This window comes from Staurois parvus, unplaced genomic scaffold, assembly GCF_062004578.1.
Source record: "Staurois parvus isolate SC_StPar_1 unplaced genomic scaffold, SC_StPar_1.0 ptg000242l, whole genome shotgun sequence".
Classification (NCBI taxonomy): domain Eukaryota; kingdom Metazoa; phylum Chordata; class Amphibia; order Anura; family Ranidae; genus Staurois; species Staurois parvus.
Genome location: NW_028318038.1, coordinates 2,168,460 through 2,194,021, shown reverse-complemented (window position 1 = coordinate 2,194,021; position 25,562 = coordinate 2,168,460). Strand labels below are relative to the sequence as shown.

The 25,562-nt window shown below is 41.0% G+C and overlaps 1 protein-coding gene across 1 annotated transcript in view; it reads right to left on the bottom strand.

The window, feature by feature from the left end:
• Positions 1–25,562, bottom strand: part of VPS36 (vacuolar protein sorting 36 homolog) — an 81,191-nt gene that overhangs the window by 39,165 nt on the left and 16,464 nt on the right. The window contains exons 3-6 of the mRNA XM_089680339.1: positions 19,876–19,946; positions 12,917–13,031; positions 10,256–10,345; positions 1,152–1,238 (exon numbers count right to left, since the gene is read on the bottom strand). Of these exons, the coding sequence (XP_089536465.1) occupies positions 1,152–1,238; positions 10,256–10,345; positions 12,917–13,031; positions 19,876–19,946 (363 nt within the window). The remainder of the gene's footprint in view (positions 1–1,151; positions 1,239–10,255; positions 10,346–12,916; positions 13,032–19,875; positions 19,947–25,562) is intronic.

The window sequence follows — 25,562 nt, the reverse complement described above, 5'->3', positions numbered from 1 at the left end:
TCCATTTGGATGATTTCTGTGCTGTTGATCTCCTATCATTTGGAGATCATTACCATTTAGTCAGGAAACTGGCACACTTATATGTGAGGTGGTTTGGGATTCTTACAGGTGGACTTTTATTACTGTCAAGATTTCACATTTGGACTTTCATATACTTTTCTTTAACATTTACCCCTTTTGTTATGCACAAATTTATTATGTGATTGTTATTTATGTGACGCACATTGTTTATTAAGCTTTAATATGAATATTATTTTTTACACATACAGTTATGCTCAAAGGTTTGCATACCCTGGCAGAAATTGTGACATTTTGGCATTGATATTGAAAATATGGCTGATCATGCCACAAAATGCTCTTTTATTGAAGGATGGTGATCATATGAAGCCAGTTATTATCAAGTAAAGTATAAAGTTCTATTACCTTGTTAAGTAGGACTTTTGACAGTTCTTTTCTGATCCCTATGGCTCAGTATCTAGCCTAGTCAGTGCTTCCATGTAAGAGCTAACAAACTCATTGACTCTTTATACATTGACACTAATTGCAATTTAAAAGCCACAGATGTGGGACATTAACCTCTAATTGGCATTTTAACCCGTGTGTGTCACCTTGTGTGTCTGTACCAAGGCCAAACATTCCAGGGTATGTAAACTTTTGATCATGGCCATTTGGGCGATTTCTGTTATTATGATTTTAAAAGGAGCCAAACAACTATTTGATAAGAAATGGCTTCATATGATCTTCATCCTTCAATAAAAGAGCATTTTTTGACATGATCAGTCATATTTTCAATATCAATGCCAACATTCCACAATTTCTGCCAGGGTATGCAAACTTTTGAGCACAACTAACATAACTTTGTGTTGATCACTACAGAGATATTGGTTTTAAGCACCTTTTAGATTAACTATTTTTGTATTTTCTTGTGTCCAGAATATAGGTTGCTGCTTTACTTCTTTTGCACCAAGCGCACAATTTTTCCTGCGTTTAAAGATTTCTACACGCAGATGTGTGGTAGGTCAATTCAATACCCAGTAAAAGGTGGCACTAATAGGTAGGAGAGGCTTTGGCTAGCAGTTCTAGCAGCCGGTGAGTCACAAGCCTCCTAATTCATCATGGCTGACTCTAAGAAGGGTCAGTGTAACACTAACCTCGGAAATGTTTTTGTCAGTCTCCTTTCTTTTCTCTTCCAGCTTTCTCTCAATGCCAACAATTCCAACCGCTTTTATTCTTCCAGCCTGTGTAGGAGAAAATGGAAAGAGGAAGGAACATGAAACCATTCTTAGCAGAAAACAGAATTTTATGAACTAAATAATCATGACCTACAGGATGTAAATATGCATTGACCAGCTGCCTGGGCATTGTCAATAGTTCTGTAAACAGTGCAGCAGCTCACAATGGAAATCTTAATGCTCCTTGCACAATGAGGGATAGACACTGAAAAGCAACAAAATTAAGAACAAAATAAATGCATACTAAGTTTGACCTACAAACAAGCAATCTAGCCATATATTTTTCTAATTCCCTGGGTTTATGTGGGAGTTACATATTCTGTAGCATTTCATATGTACAGAACAGACGTGATAGATAATATGCAGTTAACCTTTCTAAAATCCCTTGAAAAATACAAATAATTGGACTGAACAAGTTTGTTTTCATAGCAAAAGTGGAGTTTTCCTTTAAAAATACGGAGGCAATTAATAAAAGCTAGAGAAAAGTATTGCAGAGATGTACTGTAAATGATGGAACATGGCTCTGGACCTGTATAGCACCCTTCAGCTAAACCAACGCATTGCACTAAGTGCCAAGGTGAGCGCCCCACACAGGATGCAGTGCCCGGACCAATATTGCAGGCCTTCCTCACAGCGTGAGTTCCGAAAATGGCTCCAAATGTTCTGCCAAGGATTCACTGACCTGGAAACACTGCTTTTTCAGACAATGAGGGTTGACTGAAGAATTCTTTAGAAAAATAATAAAGTAGTGAAGCTGGTTTCTCCATGAAGGAGAAAAGGTACATCACCTACATCAGGCCTTGAAATTTCCACTCGCCTGCTCGCCAATGGTGAGTGGAAATTATGGTGGGGGTGAGTGTGTCCCCCAGGGCCATCTTGCTGAGCAGGCTCGGAGCTCAGGCCGGATCTGTAATTGGCGCTGGGAGCAAAAGGAAGGAGTGTGTGCTGTGCTCTCTGCCTCCACCTAGAGTGCTGTACCTGGCTCTGGGAGTGAACAACAAAGTACTGCAACTTTTTATAGGGCTGTGTGTGTATGTATGTACGTACATGTGTCTGCGTGTATGTACATATATGTGTGTGTGTATGTACGTACATGTGTCAGTGTGTACATGTGTCTGTGTATGTATGTACATGTGTCTGTGCATGTGTATTTCTGTGTATGTACATGTATCTGTGTTTATGCATGTCTGTACGTGCCTGTGTGTGTATACGTGTCTGTATGTGTGTGTGTGTACATGTGTCTCTGTGCGTCAGTGTACATGTTTCTGTGTGTGTATCTGTATGTACATGTCTGTATGTACAGGTGTCTCTGTTTGTGTGTGTTTGTTGGTGGCGAGTAACTCTTAAGGCCTGGCTAGTAGCTCAGGACTTGAAATTTTAAGCCCTGACCTACAGACAATAGCAACTAAATTGAGGACTCATGGAGTGGTGTAAGGTTGTGGGGAGGTGTCCCAGATGGGTAGCTTGTCCTCGAAAGCTTGGCAGTTTCCAATCGCCTGAAGGTATTAGTCTGTAACCCATGAGCTTGCCAGTCTCCAATCAGCTGGAGGTACAAGTCTGTAACCCATGAGCTTGCCAGTTTCCAATCACCTGGAGGAACGAGTCTATAACCCATGAGCTTGCCAGTTTCTAATCACCTGGAGGTACAAGTCTATAACCCATGAGCTTGCCAGTTTCTAATCACCTGGAGGTACGAGTCTCTAACCCATGAGCTTGCCAGTTTATAATCACCTGGAGGTACGAGTCTATAACCCATGAGCTTGCCAGTTTATAATCACCTGGAGGTACGAGTCTATAACCCATGAGCTTGCCAGTTTCTAATCACCTGGAGGTACAAGTCTATAACCCATGAGCTTGCCAGTTTCTAATCACCTGGAGGTACGAGTCTATAACCCATGAGCTTGCCCATTTCCAATTGCCTGAAGGTACAAGTCTATAACCCATGGTGTATGAATAGGTTTGGTTTGTTTTCAGGCTAGCTGGTTAGTGTGCTGGGAAATTTTTGTTCGTTTGTGATGCGAGTTGCCCTTCCATGTGCACCTTACTGCAAAGGTAAATAGGGGTGGTTGGCATCTTTTTGTATAGGCTGTTCGCTGATTTGGGATGGGGGTACATTTGATGCCTTAAGCTGCCATTGTGCTCTTGCGGAGTGTCCAGTGTATCCCTGTGCCTTTAAGGAGTAAGCTCCCTCCAGGTAACCTGCCCTTAATTTATTAGGAGTAACCTGCCCTTAATTTATCCACTGCTACATACAATGGATATAAAAAATCTACACACCCCTGCTAAAATGTCAGGTTTCTGTGATGTAAAAAAAATGAGACAAAGATAAATCAAAACTTTTTCTACCTATAAAGCATACAACTCACTTGAACAACAAAGTTAAATCTTTTAGGTGGAGGGAAGTAAAAATAAAAAAACTAAAATAATATGGCTGCATATGTGTGCACACCCTTAAACCAATACTTTGTTGAAGCACCTTTTGATTCCAGCACTCAGTCTTTTTGGGTATGAGTCTATCATCATGGCACATCTTGACTTGGCAATATTTATCCACTCTTCCTTGCAAAAACACTCCAAATCTGTGAGATTGCGAGGGCATCTCCTGTGCACAGCCCTCTTAAGATCATCCCACAGATCTTCGATCGCATACATGTCTGGGCTGTGGCTGGGCCATTCCAAAACTTTTTGATCTTTGGGTGAAACCATTCCTTTGTTGAGATGTATGCTTTGGGTCGTTGTCATGCTGAAAGATGAAGTTCATCTTTAGCTTTCTAGCAGAAGCCTGAAGGTTTTGTGCCAATATTGACTGGTATTTTGGAACTGTTCATAATTCCCTCTACCTTGACTAAGGCCCCAGTTCCAGCTGAAGAAAGACAGCCCAAAAGCATGATGCTGCCACCACCATGCTTCACTGTGGGTATGGTGTTTTTTTGGTGATCTTTTGGTGATGTGCAGTGTTGTCTTTGTGCCAAACATTTCTTTTGGAATTATGGCCAAAAAGTTCAACCTTGGTTTCATCAGACCAGAACACATTTTCCCACATGCTTTCAGGAAACTTCAGATGTGTTTTTGCAAAATTTAGCCGGGCTTGGATGTTTTTCTTCATAAGAAAAGGCTTCCGTCTTGCCACTCTACCCCATAGCCGACACATATGAAGAATACGGGAGATTGTTGTCACATGTACCACACAGCCAGTACTTGCCAGATATTCCTGCAGCTCCTTTAATGTTGCTCTAGGCCTCTTGGCAGCCTCCCAGACCAGTTTTCTTCTCATCTTTTCATCAATTTTGGAGGGACGTCCAGTTCTTGGTAATGTCACTGTTGCGCCATATTTTCTCCACTTGATAAAGACTGTATTCACTGTGTTCCACGGTATACCTAAAGCCTTGGAAATCATTTTGTACCCTTCTCCTGACTGATGCCTTTTAACAATGAGATCCCTCTGATGCTTTGAAAGCGGTCTGTGGACCATGTCTTTTGCTGTAGGATGTGACTAAGAAAATGTCAGGAAAGACCTACTAGAACAGCTGAACTTTATTTGGGGTTAATCAGAGGCACTTTAAATGATGGCAGGTGTGCACGGATTCCTATTTAACATGATTTTGAATGTGATTGCTTAATTCTGAACACAGCTACATCCCCAGTTATAAGAGGGTGTGCACACTTATGCAACCACATTATTTTAGTTTTTTTTATGTTTACTTCCCCTCCCTAAAAGATTTCAGTTTGTTTTTCAATTGAGTTGTACAATTAATAGGTCACATTAACGGTGGAAAAAGTTCTGAAACGACTTATGTTTGTCTAATTTTTTGACGTCACAAAAACCTGACATTTTAACAGGGGAGTGTAGACTTTTTATATCCACTGTATACTCCAACTTGTAGACTCTCAAAACTATAGAGTTAGAACCGCAGCTACAGAGGAGCCTTTACGTGGGCACTGTGGCTTCCAAATATATTTGCAAATGTATGAAACAAAACCATCTGTCTTTAATGTGAATCGTTAGACAGGATCAGTTTGGTTTGTTTGCAGGTTAGCTGGTATGTGAGCTGGGAAATTTTTGTAGGTTTGTGATGTATGAATAAGTTGCCTGTGGACAGTGCCGTACAATTAAGATATGATAGATTTTTTTTTTTTACTTAACCCTGATATACACTTTAACCACTTGCTAACCGCACTATAGCCGAATGATGGCTACAGTGTGGTTGTCCAGTTCAGGGAGGGCATCATATGACGTCCTCCCAGAGCGTGCCCTCCCACACACCCACAGCGATCTCTCTGTCCTACGGATACAGCTGATAATGTAATGAGGTAAAACACCAATCACAGCGGCCTTTTACCACGTGATCAGCTGTGTCCAATGACAGTTGCTGGGTGACACTGCTGGATGCAACTGCTGAGCAGCACTGATGGGAGGTACTGCAGGGCATTGATCATCAGTGCCGATCTGCTCTGTGACAGTTGCCTATTATCAGCTGCACTTTCCTCAAGAAAGTACTGCTGATAACTGGCAGCTGTCACAGAGCAGATCGGCACTGATGATCAGTGTCCTGCAGTGCCGCACAGCAGTGCCACCCACCAGTGCCTCCCACCAGTGCCCAGTAGTGCTGCCAGCAGTTGTGCTCAGCAGTGTCGTAAGTCAGTGCCGCCAGTCAGCGCCACCTATCAGTGACCATCATTGCTGAATATCAGTGCAGCATCATCAGTGCCTCATCATCAATGCCCACCAGCGCCGCCTCATCAGTGCAGCCTATCAGGGCCCATCAGTGCTGCCTATCCGTGCCACCTCATCAGTGCCCATCAGTGCTGCCTATCAGTGCAGCCTCATCAACGCACATCAGTGAAGGAGAAAAATTACCTGTTTGCAAAGTTTTATAATAGAAACAACGAAAAAAAACTTTTCAAATTATTTGCTCGTTTTTGTTTATAGTGCAAAAAATAAAAACACCCAGTGGCGATTAAATACCACCAAAAGAAAGCTCTATTTGTGTGAAAAAAATGATCAAAATGTCATATGGCTACATTGTTGCATGACCGCGCAATTGTCATTCAAAGTGCGACAGTGCTGAAAGCTGAAAACTGGCCTGGGCATGATGGGTAGGCAAGTGGTTAAGGCTCATGTATAAGGGTATAATATTCAGTTGAAAGTTAAACACAATTTGCTTTCAGATGCTTCAGAGATGCTTTGATTTGCCTAGATGTCAGTTTGATTTGCATCTCAGTTGCTCAAAGTAAAGGCTCATTGTTTTCTACATTCATGCATTCCAGGAGGGAGGGGCCAGGAGCACCTGCGGGGTACCCAAAAAGAGGACGATCTGGGCTGCTCTGTGTAAAACCACTGCACAGAGCAGGCAAGTATGACATATTAGTTTATTTGAAAAAAAAAGTGCAGCGCTAAAATAAAATGGAATAAAAACGAATGATAAAGGTAGACGTATTCCCTCGATCAAGCAGATCCTCGAATGATGCACAGATGAGCAGAAAGAGATTCCCCTTGAAGATAGAACCTGGTACAATTCCACCAAAGAGCAGGACTCCTCCACTAGGCAAAGCAGTGTCTAGGATAAAAATGCTCCCCCAAGGTTAGCTCAGTCCAACTCGGGCTGTTTGGCAGCTCCCAGCACATGTGCAGCACTCCAACAGGTCTTTCTCAAAAACTCCTACTCTCCACACCTGACTTTCCAAGGGGAATCTCTTTCTGCTCATCTGTGCATCATTCGAGGATCTGCTTGATCGAGGGAATACGTCTACCTTTATCATCCTGATGATCATTGTTTTGAGCTGTAGGATATCTACACTGCACATTTAATGTGCACATCTGGTTAGTGTGCATTTCTCACTTCAAGTCATCTCTATTGGGACTATTTTATACTTCAATATATTCTGTTATATGTATATGCATATTAGTTTTTATTCCATTTTATTTTAGTGCTGCACTTTTTTTCAAATGCTCTTTTGAGGATCGCTGTTGGTTGTCCTGTGTGCCTAGCTGTTTTATGTATAAAGCGCTCACTTATTTCTCTTATTCCTATGACATATTAGTTGTTGGTTTTTTTTTATGCCTTTAATATCATTTTAATGTTCCTTTTGCATTCACAATGACTTGCATCGTGAAGAAAAGCCAACAAAATATACATGCATGAGCTCTTACAACAATAAAAAAAAATACATTAACAGTAAAAGATGGGACTTCCCTCCTATAAATCCTACAAAAATAATCTCAGAACTGTTACAATCTTCAAGTTAAAACTGAAGAGAAACAGCAAAATACACAAAATAAATACATATTCACGGGACCTGTTTTGCCTACCGAAGTATTTGTATTTCCCCCAGCCTACTGACTAGACAGTAAAAGAGCAGCAGCAGACTGCTTTTCTCACTTGTCCTATCAGCAGGTTCCTTGCATAAAACACACTCGGTTTGTTCCCAGGGATACCCCCTCCCTTTCCCAGTCCTTATGTATAGGAGATTGCAAGGGGCTGATACCATATCAAACTTAGGTACTTGCACTATTTACATTTCTCAATGAATACCTAGCTGCATTCATTTGTGACCTATTTATATGCCCAGAGTTCAGCTTTAACTTTTCATCAAAGTCATATACTTCAAGGGTTTTACAGATTAGGAGTGGCTGCAACCAAGTAACTTGTTGGTACCTCTGCAAATTTAATCTTCAAGCAGCTTATCAGGAATTATACTTTACTTATGTTATGTCCTAAGGGTTTAATGGTTAATGATGAGTCACAAACAAACAAGTGCTAACCATGTGCATCCTCAGGGAATCCATCCTTTCCATTTAAAACAAAGCGTTAGAAAAAAAAAGTGTTAACTTGTAAAACTGAAGGAGGCTCCTCAAAAGTATAATTACAAACCTATATTACCTGACATGGTACAGACAACAATTTAGCAGTTCTACATTGGATAGGTTTCATGGACAATAAATTAACCTTCTGGAAGATCAGTGCAGGATGGATTGCCAATTATTACTCTCCCAGAGAAAAGGGTGTGCACTTTTCACCCATTGAATCCATTTGTCAGTCAAGTTGAGGAGACAGAGCCAATTTAAAGGTCTAAGTAAGGCTAATCATATTATTATACAGTATATATAGCGCCAAAACGTTTGCTCAGCGCTGAACATTATAGTGGGAGACAGTACATGAGACAATACAGTAACAATGCGATACACGAGGGGTTCGAGGGCCCTGCTCCTTGGAGCTTACAATCTAGGAGGGAGGGGATAGTGGTACAGGAGGAAATGGCTGTGGGGGATTATATATTCGTTTTTTTTTTTCAGTTTAGTCAGTGGGCTGATTGAAGAAAAAAAAAATGGATTCCACCATCCACACAAACCAGGACACTGCATTCTAAAATCGGGACTCAGTACTGTCAGAATACACCAATCAGTGGCTGCAGCTGCTGATCAAAAAAAAGTTTTCCAACATTCCCATTTGATAAAAAAAAAATCTAACGATCAACTTCTCTCAAACAGGAATGGATACACATGGTTTGAAATTAAACCGGTCCCTGCTGAACCAGCTGAATTTCACATCTATGGCCAGCTTTAGAATGAGGAGATTTCTCTTCGTACATCACTGGTGAGGTATTAACCTGTATACACTCACCTTTTAGCTGAACTCTTTCAGTTCACAGCAGGCATCTCAGCAAACTCTCCTCAGGGGAAAAAAAAAATCTTGGTTGAAATTGGTGTGTATTGTAATCACAAACAATTTGAGGAAATAAAAATTGTGGAAACTGTGTCAGGACAGGGCAAAAAAAAACATCCACTTACTCACCATGCTACCACTGCATGAGCATGAAATTCTTAAACCAACTCTCCATATATACTCTTTCTGCAGGCAGGAATAAAGCAACATAATACAAAAGGTAAGAAGTAGCTTAACACAACCAATATGTGTCCTCAACAGCTCCATTGGAAGGGCTAGAAGACTAAAGCTGGCCATACATTGCTTTAACATTGCCAGTTTCCTGTGAATCAGTTGAAATTCCAAACTTGTGTGGCCCTGCTGATACCACCGAACTCAACAAATGACAACTGAGCAATTGACAGAGCTGGACAAAAAGAAGTCGGCTAAAAAGTGACTGCAGTAAATCAGCTGCAGTCACTATTCAGATATTCTGACAGCATTGGGCACCAACTGTCAGATTACAATAGCCGGCAGCATAAGATTCCTCCATAAAAGCAGTTTAAAAAGCACTCTTTACATGGATAGCCAGCTTTAGAATAGACAACTTCTGACTGCTATGGCATTGATTTACTAACATTGGAGAGACCAAAATCTGCTGCAGCTCTGGATAGAAACCAATCAGCTCCAGGTTATTTTGTAAAAGCTTGAAGGAGAAGTAAAGCCAAAGCTCGTTTGGCTGTACTTGTATGGATCACAGGACTGCAGTTTGTTCTGCAATCCTGTGACCCATTTAAAAGTTAAAGCCCACTGTCAGCTGACGTCACAGAGCCAATCCAGGATGGGGAAAGTTCATGACCATATAGTCGGGATCCACCCAGGAGCCTGGACCAGCACATGAGCCACTGAGAGGCTGAGCCAGCTGCTCCAGCCCCCTCTACAGCCCAGTGCTCCAGTGAACACCAGGGAAGGGGGGAGAACAGAGCAGACAGCGGTAACTGATAGTCACCGCTGCCTGCTCACATCGGCTGAGAGAATTGAGCAATCAGCAGTGCTTGATCGCTCAGTTCTCACCCTTAGAGCCGGCGGGGGACAGATGCCGCATCGGATCGATGCTGCATCCACTTACGCAAGTATGATTTAAAAAAAAAAAAAAAAACATACTTCCTTTTTAATTTAACAAGCTGAAGTTAGAAGACGATTGCTACCTTGCACAGCTGCACCAGATTTTGCACTCTCCAGTTTTAGTAAACCAACCCCTATGTGTCCTTGTACTTCATGGCTCTGCAATATGGTAATCAACATTCCATATATATTGATGTCCTGGAGAGAAAGAGTGTGCATTTGCATGTGTAAGTTACATATACAGACAGACTTTACCTGTGGACCTTTGCTCAACTGAATAGAGGGTGAGGATGATGTCCTTTCCCATCTTCTCTGTGTTAACTCCTCTGACAGTCGTCGATTGAACTAAAATACAAGACCAATAGTACATAATAATGTACTGCCACTGGCGCTAATAATTCTATTCACAGGTACTGCTAACACATGGAAAATATGTCATTTTCCTATAGATTGTTCTGTTCTTTTTGTTAGTAACTTGTGATCTATGAATAAGGGATATAGGTTTGTTTGTGGCTAAAAAGATAGCTTCTTTAAGTTGGACCTGATTTTGGACTTGTATTTACAGTATATTCATATTAAAGCAGAACTCCAGTTAATTTTTTCTTTTCTCACCATGCAGTGGCACTGTGCCCCCACTGCATAGATCAGCTGCTTATTTTTTCTAAGGGTGAGGACTAAGCTCATACTCACCTGACCCACCGATTCTACAGAAAACCACGCTCCCCCATGGTCCAGCGGTGGACTGTTCTTGTCTGTGGAGAGTGCATTGAGCGTGCTGACATCAGGAACAGTCCATTTACAAGACCGCTGGACCGCGGGGGACAGGAGCCGAGGGATCAGTCTTGTGCAGGGAGGATCGGTAGGTCAGGTGAGTATATCTTCGGGATCCTCTTCCCTAGAACAAAACCAGCATTTAACCTGTGCAGTGCCGATACAGCCCCACTGCACGGGCAAAAAATGTTGTCCCATAATTTCTGCTTTAAGCACATGCATACATACTGTACATATTATATGTAGACCCGGCCATACACCAATATATTATTTTTGAACCTAGGAGCTAAACAAAAAAGAAACAAAACAAACAGATTGTTCCATTCACGCTAACAGCACAAATCACTGTAGCTAGGTTAATGTGTTTGTTGCTATAACCCCCCTCCGAAAATAAATTATAAACAAACATTAGCTTTTAATAAATATGTAGATTTATTTATAAAAGGAAAGATTGTTTATACCAATGCTCTTTCTTAGACACTATTTCCCAGGAAAATCAATTTGTACACTAGAATGTTTGGCAGTTTTTGTCCTACAACATTATATACATTCTGTTGCGGGAGAATCTTGTTATCCTGCCTGCCCTCTAATGTAAAACAAACAGAAGATTTTCATGAGCTAACAGAAAAATAAAACCCCACACATTTTATAAAACTGAAGCATTGTAATTGACATACAGGTTGAGCAGTTGAAGCTCTTTCCACATTATCTGGCGTTCATATGTATTTCTCCAGATGTATGAAAAATCCTATTTTTTGTCTTATCCATTGAGGGACAGAGAATGCTTTTAACCCTCAGGGTATCCAAAAACAGCAGAGGGGTGGCTAATGCAGCAAACAATTTCTAACAAGCTGAAGAATACAACAGAGAACTGGAGTCTGCCTGCAGGACCTTACACCTGTAGCTGGCGTCACATGAGGCCGAAACGTCCACCTGGTAGAACATATCTGAACAGAAGACTATGTGGCAACCTTGCAAATCTGGGAAACAGTTTCTTGATGTTGAATTGAATCCTTCAGACCACAAGCTTGAATAAGTCTGTCTGAACAAACTAGAGATGGTGGAATGAGGGGACAATGCACCCTTAAGGGGTCCATGTGGGGTTGCAGCTGAAAAAAGGCTTTTTGAAAGAAGAAGTGGCTGAAAGTCTTAATCAAGGAATGAGAGGAATGATTTCTAAAAACAAAATAAAAAGAGCTGAAACCTGACCCTCGACAGTGCTAAGAGACAGATGCTAGTTCAGACCCAGCTGCAGCAAGGAGATGTTACTTCCCCCAGAAGAACTCCTTGGGGTGTAAGACCAGGTCAGCTTTCAAAATCCATCTGGGTCACTCAGGAGTAATAAGAATCACCAGAATTCCCTTCATCTCTGAAACGCCTTGATGAAGGGGTTTCAGAGAGGGAAAGGCATAGATCAAGATGTATTGATCCCACAGTGCCACTAGAGCATCCACATACCTGGGAGACAAATCTGTCCAGTTTGTTGTTGAACCAGGAGGTCCAAAAGTGGCCTCCTATACCTGTGACACAGATCCTGGAACACCTCCAGATGTAAGGACCACTCCCCCTCATCCAGGTACCTGCCAATTGTCCATGCTTGGAATATTATGGTTGACAAGCCTGGAACATGAAGTTCTCACCAAGACAGAATCCAATCCACCTCTCTTGCTACAGTGAGAATTCTAGTACTTCCCTGATGACTGATGTATGCAGCTAAATTCTACAAGGGCAGAGTCCGAAAGCACCCTACAAACATTTCCAGTCTATCCGTACTAGTCCAGTAAAAGCAGGGTCCAGATGCGTTAGTCCAAAAGCCAGGTTGAGGACAACCGCGCTGAATCATTGCAAATTAAGAGATTTAAGTTCCAGTATCTAGGAAGAAAGTAGTCTTCGCTGAAGAAAAAAAAAAAAAAAAAGAAAATTGAAGGAAAAACAAAGACCTTTCATCTGAGAAATGTGCAGTGTATGCTGAACAGCTAAAGACAACACCTGTACAAGTCACAATTGAAGGTACAATCAATAATTCCGGGGTTAGGTTTAACAAACATTCAAGAAAAGACACCTACAGCAAGCTAATCCTACTAAAGTGAATCCAAAAACTGAAAAGACAAAACATATTTAAGAAGCAGGGCATTTAATATTTACCTCAATTTGACCATGTTCTCTAAATGAAAGCTTGATGTAGGAGTAGCGGCTAGTTTGGTATGGTCCAGGTTCTTTGTTTGGAGAAGGTGGATGGAGATGTACAACAATTTTGGCACTGCAAGCACAGATAACATACACATTTAGTAAGGAACTCTGATAAGCACTATTGCATTTAAAGATCAACCCCACAATTTTTATAATGATAAAATATAAGCAGCCCAGGCCTTCTTAAAATAAAAAAATGCAGGTTGTGCTGCAATATTCACCTCCTCTTTGGTGCTGTCCACTACAAAGTTTTCACTCTGTTGTCCTATGCCGGTCCTATTCCCAGTTGAATGACACCCAACATCATTCATCCAACTTCTTGACACCAGGAGAAATAAGGAGTTGGGTTTCAACCTGGTTACATAACATAGTTCAAGTGAGATATAAGGACCCCAAGAGTTATCAGTGATCTGTGTGGCTGCTGAGTATTCATAGCTGTGGTCATTGGCATCAATGGTGAGATTTGGCATAAACATGGCACACCTCCCATTGACTATCAGTGAACAAACGAACAAACATGTGGGGGAAATAAACCCAATCACAGACTATACCCAAACCATCTACACTTCCTGCACAATACATACTACTGGTTGCAAGGTGCAAGTGGCAAGGTGGAAGAGGTCAGTATTTTGCACAACAGAAAAGTCTACGTTTAGGGGGTTCCAGGATATTCTATAGGGGAGCAGAGGCAACATAAAGGATTATGGCAGGGTCTATTAACCAATGCACGTTTTGTCTTACTGTTCACTCCGTCTTAGATTTTCATTAAATGAGGGGTGAGAATAGATTATACTAGGCACCACATCGAAGTTAGGAGATCAGCTAGTTTGTATATTTGCAAAAGAAACCGAGGCAAAATTGATGTAATTGAATATCTAAAAATCTTTACTGTTCCAAGTTGTTGGAGGATGGAAGAGCAATGAAGACACCTTTGGTCAGCAGCATCGCCAGTCTGGGGAAAGGGTAGTATTAGGTTCACTAGCAGATATAGATGGACTTGTCTAATGGATTAAAGTTGTACTCCATGCAACACTTTTTAAGCAGTTACAGCAACAGTTCTTTTTTTTTGTTCCTTTTGGGATAAAAGTTTTACACATATGAGTAAAAGCTGACCATTGTAAGCAGCACTGGTCAGTGTTAAATAATTATTTGTACCAATCTTATCTGCTACTTTCGTTTGCCAGTTTGGTCTTTTAAAGGAAAAAAGGATAAAAAAAAAAGGACACAAATGCAGCCACCACATCTAAGAATTGGAAAGCTGCAATATAATACATTTATCTTTTTGGGTTTAATACCACTTTATATGCTAAAATCGTTCCATTTTCATAAACTACAGAAATTGCAGTTAGCACAGTCCGCTTCATGTCCCTCAACATGATATTCTATTTGCTAAAATAAGATTACAATTCTCAGCTAGTGTTCCTATATTTATATTATATGCTAGGCTCTCTGGAGACCAATGGCTGAAATATTCACACGGAAAAATACGGACGTGTGCCAGACACAGATAGCAGATAATTTAAGCCTTTGATCATCTAAAATCAGCACATGGAAAAATCTAGAACATCGAACACGTTATCAGCATATTGCTACTGTCATCAGAAAGAACAGCTTAGGGAAGAGGACTATAACCTTTATACAGGAAAAAACAAAGGCTTATTTGTGATTGTACAAAAAAAGAAATTATCGGCTAACATTATGTGGATGTTTACTGTATATAATTACACTATACACACCAAAGTTGGAAGTTTAGGCTCAGTTCACACTGCCGCGACTTGGAGTCAGACTTGCAAGTTGCATGACATGTGAATTCTCATGTTAGTCAATGAGAGCTGTCTTAATTAGCACCCCTGAAGTCCCCCCGACTTTACAAAAGGTTCCTGTACTACTTCAAGGCAACTTCTATCTGATTTGTGCCCATAGACTTTAAAGTGATTCTAAAGGTTAACTTTTTTTTTTGTAAAATAACAAACAAGTCTATACTTACCTACTGTGTGCAGTGGTTTTGCACAGAGCAGTCTGGATTCTCCTCTTCTCGGGTCACAGGCAGGCTCCCCTGGCTCCTCCTTTCTGTCGGGTGCCCCCACAGCAAGCAGTTTGCTATGGGGACACGTGCTTCTTGATGTCTCCATTCACACGAAGCTACGGCTTGGCCCGCCCTCCCTCTCTCCTCATTGGCTCACTGGCTGTGACTGACAGCAGCGGAAGTCAATGGCTCCCGCTTGGTGTCTCAGCCAATAAGGAGGCAGAGACCCAGGACAGCCCAGGCCATCATTCACATTGCTGGATTGTGATGAGGCTCAGGTAAGTATTGGGGAGGCTTGGGGCACTGCTGCACACAGAAGGTTTTTTACCTTCATGCATAGAATACATGTAGATAAAAAAAACCTTCAGCCTTTACAACAACTTTAATAGAAATCGCCACCAAGTCGGATGCTCATCTATATTGATGCGATCTGGATCCGACATTACAGGAAGATTACAAAGTTGCATCAAAATCATACTCAAGTTGCATCAAGGCGCCCGCAAGTCGCCAGAAAGTCACCTGGCAAAGTAGCACTGAAGGTCACAGTAGTGTGAACCGAGCCTTAGCTAAACTGAAACTTAAAGTGTTACTAAACCCCCAACAGTAAAAGCAGTAAAGCATGCTTGTTATACACACTATGGAACCTAAGGGGTTAAAGGATAAGTTCACCTTTGGGAACATGGTGTTATATGTTCCACATGTTTTTAGTGTTCCCACAGCCACAACCACCGTCCACCACCCTCTCCCTCTGACAGATAAGATACGAGAAGAGACTTCTCCCTGTGCTATCTCTCAAATTTGACAAATTTGGCCCACACGCCACATCATTCATTCACGGACTTCTGTGAATGAATGAAGTGCAAGTACTGACAACCTTAGCGGCTGTGGGCTTGACGTTTTCAATGAACTACAATGGTGCTGTGGAGCGCTGTGGTACTTCATTGAAGTTTCCTGTCAGAGTATCTGCTTGCTCGTACGGCAAACAGCTGGTGCAATGGTTTCCAGGCTCCTGTAGACAAAAATAATAAATGCAAATTTTTTTACCTGCAAAAAAAATGTGGATTTATTATTTTTTGTCTAAAAGGTTAACTTATCCTTTAATCCTTCAAACTGCGTAAAAAGGATGTTGATCCTCTCTTCTTTGATCCTCCCCTTCTTCCAGTGTCTCCTAAATATCTCCTGATGGAACAGAGACTTGGGGGTAAGCTGCACATGCTCAGATTGGTGTGCATTGCTAGAGAGTTTTTTTTTCCTTGGTAGAGTGCATGTGATCCGCACAGGGCCAAATCAACACTGTCCAGACAGAGGGTCAGGGGTCCTGCATCCTCTTACAGGAGAAGGAAAACTCCTCCTACAAGCTGTAACCAGTGCTCTGCTGGACACTGATAGAAGTTACAAGACTGTTATATACTGCTGATGAGAAAAGGTATTTAGCAGTTTATATTTACTATATTAATTGCATTTCCATGTTCTGTGTACTGTAGGAGACCAGATATAGTGAATGCAGGGTCCCAGGTTTAGTAACCGTTTAATATTAAAAAAGGACTGAAAGGTCCCTTGTTGTTACTGCAATTACATTCTCACTTTTCTATTTCCAGTGTAGTATGGAGAATAGAAAGGGTAACTTGATTGGCTGACACAAGAATAGTTCATCTTCATAAGTCTCAAACAAGTGGCCATGCATGTTTAAAAGATTTTTGTCTTTAACACCTCCATGTTTGTTCATGTGGAGAAATTTGGGGAGGGATGGAAACCAAGGTTTCCTCTGCTGGGAAAGATGGGTGGTCTTGCCACCAGTAGTATACTTGATGATGTTACCAAAAGCTGGTTTGAAGAGCCATTGTATCTTGAAGGTCATGTATATCAAGCGCTTCTTGCACAAAGGTTGGATCAAGCAGTTCTTGCACAAGGGTTCTACAGCCCAGTACTTTGGCCAAAGTACCCCACACATATGCACTGACATGAGGCCCATGAACAGGGAAAAGCAAACAGGTGTGCATCTGTTTACATCCTTTTTTAGCTTGGATGTGTCACATTAAAAGTCTGAGAAAACAGAAGGAAGATCTTCTTTGTTTTCTTTTTCTGACCTAGACAGTCTCAAAGATAACCAGATGTAAATGGATGTTTATAACGTGAAGATCTCATTAGATCACAACCAAAGCGTTTGGATATCTAATCCAGGGGTGACAGATGATGTGTCTGAAAAAGTGAAATGCACACTCACCAGAAGCGCGCTTTAAACACGCATTTGAGATTAATCCTGTCTCATCAGGTATAATCAGGTCATCTGCTCCCAGGTCAGGCCAGGTTCCTATACACCACTGGGTCCTTGAACAGGTATCACAGCATCTGGTCACATCTATATTAGACTCTCTGGGTCCCTTGATAGGTATCATTGCGTTGAGTCACCTCTATAAAGGTCTTTGAATAACGGCACTCACAGAGAGAGCCCAACAAAAGGATTCCACATAATGTGATACTGTATAAAGGGGTTTCTTTATTTCACAAAATAAGGTGTATAGTAAAAAGGAAGGACACTAACCATATGTAATTCAGGATGGCTACCAGCGGTGGCGTGATGTCTGGATGCTGTAGCCCCCCCCCCCGACGCGTTTCATGCGAAGCACTTACTCATAGGGTGAAGCCTGCACATTGGGAGGTTTATGGTTGCCTTTTTGGTGTTCTAGCGGCTATTTTATTTTAGGTAGCGCTCGCTGATATCTCCTTGTTTTATAACTAGCCTTTGCAGCAAGGAGCACATGCAAGGACAAAAGCACATCAAAAACAAACCAAAACTCCAAGCTCACTCACCTGCAACAAAACCAAACTGACCCTAACAGTTCACTTTAAAAACAAGGGGTTTAGCCGCACACATTTGAAAATATACGTATAAGCCGCAGTGGCCACGTCAAGGCACCCCAGTGTACTGTGATCCTAACTTTATAATTTGAGAGTCTCCCAAGTTGGAGCACATAGCATGGCAGGTTTTCCTGGAGGGAGTACACCACAACTTAAAAGGTACAAGGATGCACTGGACACCTAGCAAGGGAACAATAGCAGCTGAAGCTAACCAGTGCATCCTTGCACCAAATCACCAGCTATACAAACAAACAAAGGGCAACCACCCCTACCTGGCTCCCTCTAGGCAAACCTGCCCTTAATCTATCCACTGCTATGTGCTTCAACTTGGAAGACTTTCAAATTATAGCGTTAGGACCACAGTACACTGGGATACCTTGACGTGGCCATGGTGGCTCATACATATATTTGTAAATCTGTGCAACTAAACCCCTTGTTTTTAATGTGAACAGTTAGACAGGGTCCATTTGGTTTTGTTGCAGGCTAGCTGGTAAGTGAGCTGGGAATTTTATTTTACTTTTTTTTTGCTATGCACTACATAACATGAATGTTCCATTTAGATCCATGTGAAAGGGCCCTAAGGCTACATTCAGACAGCCGAATATCTGTGGCTAGTTTGCTGTGTTCAGAGGCGGCTAAACACCACCTCTGGATGCAATTGCCGCATACAAACTGGCGGATTAACTACAGACAGTTTGTGTGCAGCCAAAACACTGCAGAAACCCCAACTCTGGATGCATACTACCTGCATCCAGAGTCGGTATTCACATTCAACTGCTCAGATGAGTGGGGACATGTGAACAACTGCCCCATCTGCCATTAATTTGTACAGAGTACAAATCTGACAGCCACCGATGACAGCTGCTGCTGGTCGCACACCGTGTTTGCAAGCAACGTTTACAACCGCCAGCAGGAATCTTCTGATTTTTACTGGTGGGCGCCCCTAAATATTCGGCCTTCCTATTGTAGCATTACTGTCCCACAACTGAACTAAGAAAATGTAACATTCTTCAAAGTTTGCAGGGAGTCACCATGGTCTAACAACTGCATCATTGTACACTATCTACGACACTATCTCTGGTCCCTGCCCATATACTAGCAAGCTGTACCTCCTGACATACTTACAAAGCACAACCGCTATTCAGTATTGGTAAATCTCGGCCATGTTGCATCACAACCCAAAATCTGAAAAGCAGGGTGCCAGATATGACCCAGTCTAGTCACCCATTTACCCTGGTTTGCTAAATTAGTCAAAACACATTGACTACAAAGTCAATTCTGCCTTTGCAAAATGGATTTTTTACTAAACGTAGTGAATTAGGTGAAACAAAGCAAAAATTCATTTTACAAAAGTACACCCAACCATGTACAAGCAAAAAGAAAAAAGATTTTTGTTTACATGATTGGATGATTAAAGTGATTCTAAAGGTTTATTTTTTATTTTTTTTAAGAAAACAAACATGTCTATATTTACCTGCTGCGTGTAGTGGTTTTACACCCAGCAGCCTGGATCCTCCTCTTCTCGGGTTCCCCGCAGGCTCTCCTGGCCCATCCCTCCTGTCAGGTCCCCCTACAGCAAGCAGCTTACTATGGGGGCACCCGCTGCTCCATGTGCATTCACACATGGAGCCGCGGCTCGGCCCCGCCTCTCTTCTCATTGTCTTACTGGCTGTGATTGACAGCAGTGGGATCCAATGGCTCCTGCCTCTGTCTCAGGTCAATAAGAAGAGGGAGTCCTAGGATAACCGAGACTCCAGTGCACATGGCTGGATCGAGAGGGGGCTCGGGTGAGTATTAGGGGGAGCATGGGGAGCTGCTGCACACAGAAGGTTTTTTACCTTCATGCATATAATGCATGAAGGTAAAAAACTTTGAGCCTTTAGAACCAATTTAAAGTCGGCACAACTAAATCTCATTCACTAAGCTTGGCATAGAAAAACAAATTCACTTTAAAAGTGAACATGTTCTACTCCTTTATCACATTAACCACATTACTGCAAATAAAATGCAATGAACATGAAACACCTACCTTTTCCCAATACCTCCTGCCTGCTCTTCTGTGAACACAATTTGGGAAAGGGGAATTGCAATACAGAAATCCTAAAAAAGGGAAAGACATGGATTTAGTAAGCAACAACGTCACTCATTTTGCACATGACACTTTATTGTCGATTAATCTGTTAACTGGAGTGGATCAGTTTTGATTTTAGACCTGAATGAGGAGTGCAGGCTTTTAGAACTTAAAAATACCCCAATATCTTGACATTTAAATCATCAAAACAGTCCTCTCCTCCCTGCAAGTCCTATATTCCACAGCATGCAAAAATGCACTGTAATGCAGGCCATAGATGGGTCGAAAATCGGCCGATTTTTCTTTTAAAAAAACGAAAAATCGGTCGTTGAAGCGGCCGACGTTACCAGCAAAGCTAAAAAAATCGGCCGATTTTCATCCCGTCTACAGCCGGCAAAATGTGTCCCTGCAGAGAGCGCCGCTATTTCTTTGACAGTTCCTTGACATTTATAGCGGTTGCAACAATGTATTTGTATCCATGTAGGATACAGATGTTTTTATTCGGAAACAAATAGATACATTGTTGCAACCGCTATAAATGTCAAGGAACTGTCAAAGAAATAGCGAGCTCTCTGCAGGGACATTTTTTGCCGGACTGGAATTCCTCTTCTTCTTCATCCTCTTCTTCTTCTTCCTCTTCTTCATCCTCTTCTTCTTCTTCCTCTTCTTCATCCTCTTCTTCTTCGTCCTCTTCTTCATCCTCCTCTTCTTCGTCCTCCTCTTCTTCGTCCTCCTCTTCTTCGTCCTCCTCTTCTTCGTCCTCTTCTTCGTCCTCTTCTTCTTCATTCTCTTCCTCTTCTTCATCCTCTTCTTCATCCTCCTCTTCTTCTTCCTCTTCTTCTTCCTCTTCTACTTCCTCTTCTACTTCCTCTTCATCCTCCTCTTCATCTTCTTCTTCTTCCTCTTCTTCATCCTCTTCTTCTTGTTCTTCTTCTTGTTCTTCTTCTTCATCCTCTTCTTCTTGCAGGTCACTGCTCATGCGCAGATTTTTTTATCAGTAAAAAGATCGGCCGATTTGCCCATCATTGCCACGAAAATCGGCCGATCGGCAAAATCGGCCGATTTTTTTCCAACTTTACCGATAAAAAAAATCTGCCAAAATACAGACAAACGGCCGAACAATTAGCCCACTAACGATCCGAAAATCGGCCAATTTTATTTTCGGCCGAAAAATCTCCCGATTTTCGACCCATCTATGGCCTGCATAAGACTACATTCACACCGACGACTAGGGCTGATCCAGATTGTAGCAACAGCTAGGTGCGGCCGCCAACACTGTTCACTAGACTGACAGAATGCTGGTGGCCGCAGCGATTCACAGGTCTCTGTACAGCCAGCCAATACCTATGGTGGTCATTGACTGTGCAGAGAACTGCGAATACCGGCAGACAACAGCGATCTGTCATTATGGTGAAAAGGGCCAGCAGCAGCACCTTGCCGCTCAGAGTGGCAGCATTTGATTGACTTTGTTAGCTCTCAATTGGTTTTTACCCCGCTGAGACAGCTGGCTGTGGCAGTATTCTGTTAATTGCTACTGACCAATCAACCTAACATCTGCATAGTTCAGAAGATCTGGTCGGAACTTAGATCAACTAATTGATTGTTTTTATTCGATAATTTACATTTACAATTAATTTTTGACTAGTATTTTCAGATGAGCACAAAGTGTAAAACAACATTATAATGAATTGTAATAATATTTTAAATTGATGATAAATCGCTTGTTTGACATTGCTTGTACCTAAATCTTATCACATATCACTATGCGTACAAGTACCTTTATATAGGCAGTTCCATATACTGGTTGATTTAGGAAAATATACTGTGCACTACAGGTGCAGTTGCTCCAGATCTTAGTAAATGAGGTAAAGCTTCACTTTGCAAAGAATACCCAATCACATGCAAGGAAAATAAAAAAAAACAGCGTTTTTGCTTGCACATGACTGGATAACAGAAATCAGCAGAGCTTCCCCGCAGTTCTTTTTTTTTATTATATCTTTATTAATTTTTTTATTGTACAAACCCATTTTAAACCAACATCATACTCCTGCATCCCCTCAAACACTGGGATGAGATCTCTGGCCCTAGTTTAAGCATCACATTGGGTATCATATACTATCATACTAGACACTTACAATTTATTTAGACTATATTCATATTCACCGCCCCGTGTATTAAACTAAACATTTTATTTTTTTGTTGCTCATTCAATTTTGTTCCAAGCTCCATTTCCCACTTCTCCAGAAATGTTTGGGATACTAGTCGCTCTATTTTAGTGAGGATTCCGTATATCCTTGAGATGATGTTTCTGTATCCTGTTTGTAATCCGCAGTTGCTCTGAAGGATACATTTCATCCTCATTCCTTAATGGTTGTGGGAGCCTTGCAACAAAATGTTTTATTTGGCCGTATCGCCACTCATCCAGTGTAGAAAATAATTCCTTCTTATTCTTTAAATCGTGTAAAGAACTTAAAACCCCTATATCCACAATATCTTTTAAGTGTACATTTCTATTAGTTATCCATTTCCCTGAAATATTATCATTTTTGGGTGGGAAAAACCTGGTTCCCATCAATGGTAATAACAGTGAATTAGATTTCAATCCTTCTGTTTATGCATTTCATCCCAAATCCTAAATACATTCCGTGTCAAAGTGCTTGTATCCTCATCCCAAGTGTGAAATTCCTGTGGTATCCAAATAAACTTTTCAAGTGGTTCCTTACTAAGTGAGCTCTCCATTTTTACCCAACTTCTCCCCTGTGCATTATATATCCAATCTACAATTCGTGATCGTAGTTCCCAATTTATAATATCTCCTAAAATCTGGCATATTTAATCCTCTTTTTTTTTTTATTACTGCATAAAATTTCATACTTGACTCTTGGTTTTTTATTAGTCCACACACATATGCAAGTATGATTTTTTTGAGGAACCTGAAAAAAGACCCTGGGAGAGGTATTGGAAGCATATTAAATTTATATAATACTCTTGGTACTATGATCATCTTAATTATACTTACCCGACCTATCCAAGACAACTTTCCCATAGAGACTTTCCTCAATTCGTCCTTTATCTCATTTATTAATGGGATATAATTTCCCTGATATAAATTTTTTTTATAGGCGCCGTTAATTTAATTATCAAATACTTTCATTCTTTTTTTCTCCATTTAAAGTGGAATTTTTTTTGTAAAATATAGAACAGCATATCATCTGCATATGCTGCCACTTTTTGTTCGATATCTCCTATCCACATTCCCTTGACATCTACACTATTTCTGACAGTTGCTAGTAGCGGTTCCAAGGAAATAACGAACAACAACGGGGACAAGGGACATCCCTGTCTTGTTCCATTATACATCTTAAAAAATTTCTGATAGTGAGCCATTTACCTTTACTGCAGCTGAGGGACCTCTATATAGCACTTTTTACCACTGCATCATTCTAGGCCGAATTCCCAATGTTCTCAACATATTGATCATAAATCCCCAATCTACTCTATCAAAAGCCTTTTCAGCATCAACTGACAGAATAATTCCTGGTACCTCTCCCCTTTCATTCTTGTGCAGGATAAGCAATGTTCTTGAACCATTATTCTTTCCCTCTCTACCCGGGATAAATCCCACTTGGTCTAAGTGTATCCAGTCAGAAATCAACTCTTTCATTCTGGTAGCTAAAACCTTCGCATACAGTTTTGTATCAGTATTCAACAAGGATATAGGTCTATAACTGGTACACTGAGACCAATCTTTCCCTTCCTTGGGTATTACTGTGATATATGCCTGTAGCGATTCCTCCCTCATCTTTGTCTCATATATATACACTGTGTATATATATATATTTATTTTACACACACACATACATATATATATATATATACATACACGCATATACAGTATATACACACAGTTTAGGAACTAGATGCTCTTTAAACTTCTTATAGTATCCCACGGTAAATCCATCAGGTCCGGGACCCTTTCCTACAGCTGTACACTTTAACGCCAAATTGACTTCTTTTGATATTGGGATATCTAAAATTGTTAATCTAGTTTTATCCAATCTAGGTAAAATGGCCTCATTCAGGTAAATCTGTTTCTTCTTCTTCCTCTCATTTGATTCCTTCTGGTTCTTTCTTTCCGCTCCATATAGACCGCTATAGTAACTCTGGAATATGTTAGCAATGTCAGTGGTTGAATAAACCATTTCACCTTTTTCATTTTGTCTATAAAATTCCTTGATTTCTTTTCATTCAACTTCTTCATTAGATATTTTCCTGGTTTATTCCCCCACCGATATCTATCCTTCAAAACCCCATTAAAAATCTTCCTTGTTTCTTGTTCCATAAAATCCTTTAACTCCTCTCTTTTTAATATTATCTCTTGTTGTGACTCTATGGTTATTTTCTTTTCATGAAGTTGTTCCAGTAGGTATAGTTCTTCCGTTAATATCCTAATTATTTTTCCCCGCTCTTTATCTCCGTCCCTATTGCAGTCAATATTACCCTAATATAGGCTTTATGTGCTTCCCATACTGTTGCAACAGAAACCTCCTCGGACTCATTTAACTTAAAATACTGATATATTTCCTGCTTTACTCTGGTTTCTACTTCCAGATTTTGCAATATATTCTCATTTAACCACCACATATTTATTTTGTTCTGTTCCCTTCCGAACTGTAGTCTCATTGTGACAACGGCATGGTCCGATAAAGATATTACCTCTATGTTAATATTCACCAGGGACTCCAACAGTCTATGTTCAATCAGCATATAATCTTAGTCTTGAATACATCCTATGCGCTGCAGAGAAGAAGGTATAGTCTCTTTTCCCTGGATGTTAAACCTTACAAGCGTCCATCAGCTGGCACTCATATAACATTTTTTTTTTATATTCTTTAGACTCCTCTCTCCTAGTGCATGATGAGGCGTCCATCTCTGGGTCCATGAAGAAATTAAAGTCACCTGCCACAATCATACTACCCCTTTTAAAATCTACAAGTTTTGTTAATATTCTATCCAAATATATTGTCGGATTTTTATTAGGACAATAAATATTTGCTAATGTGCATTCTCTTCCCTGCAAATTTTCTCTTAAAAATAAATATGGCCTTCTGGGTCTGCCAGCTTTTCATCCAGAGTGAATTTTATATTTTCTCCAAACCCTATTGTCACTCCCTTTGTAGGGGTAAAGATAGACAAAATTTTGGAAGAACTTCCCTCTTTTCTATTCAACTCCTCCTCACCCCACCCACTCCTTCCCATCCCCTCCATCTCTCTCCCCCCCCCCCCCCCAAGATCCCCAAAGACTTCTTTTTTTATTCCTTGAATCAACTGTGACCCACAGTCCCAGTTGATTCCTACTTCTGGGTAAGACTCTAAGCATGCACACCCCTTCAGACCCCAGTCTCTCATCTTTTGGTCGCATGTTTGGCTTCCCTACTACCCCGTCGTAGTACCCCATCTTCTTCTCCCGCTTGCCCAATCTTTTTTTTTCCCCTCCCTTTTTTATAATTCTCTAGCCTGAAACACAGTTACCTTAACTTGAAAGCCCCCTTTGGCCCATACTCGAAGAAGAGTATTTTATCCCTAAACCATTACCAGCCGGGTGGAAGGAGCAGGTCGGCAAAAGGAAGCAAGGGAGAGAAGGA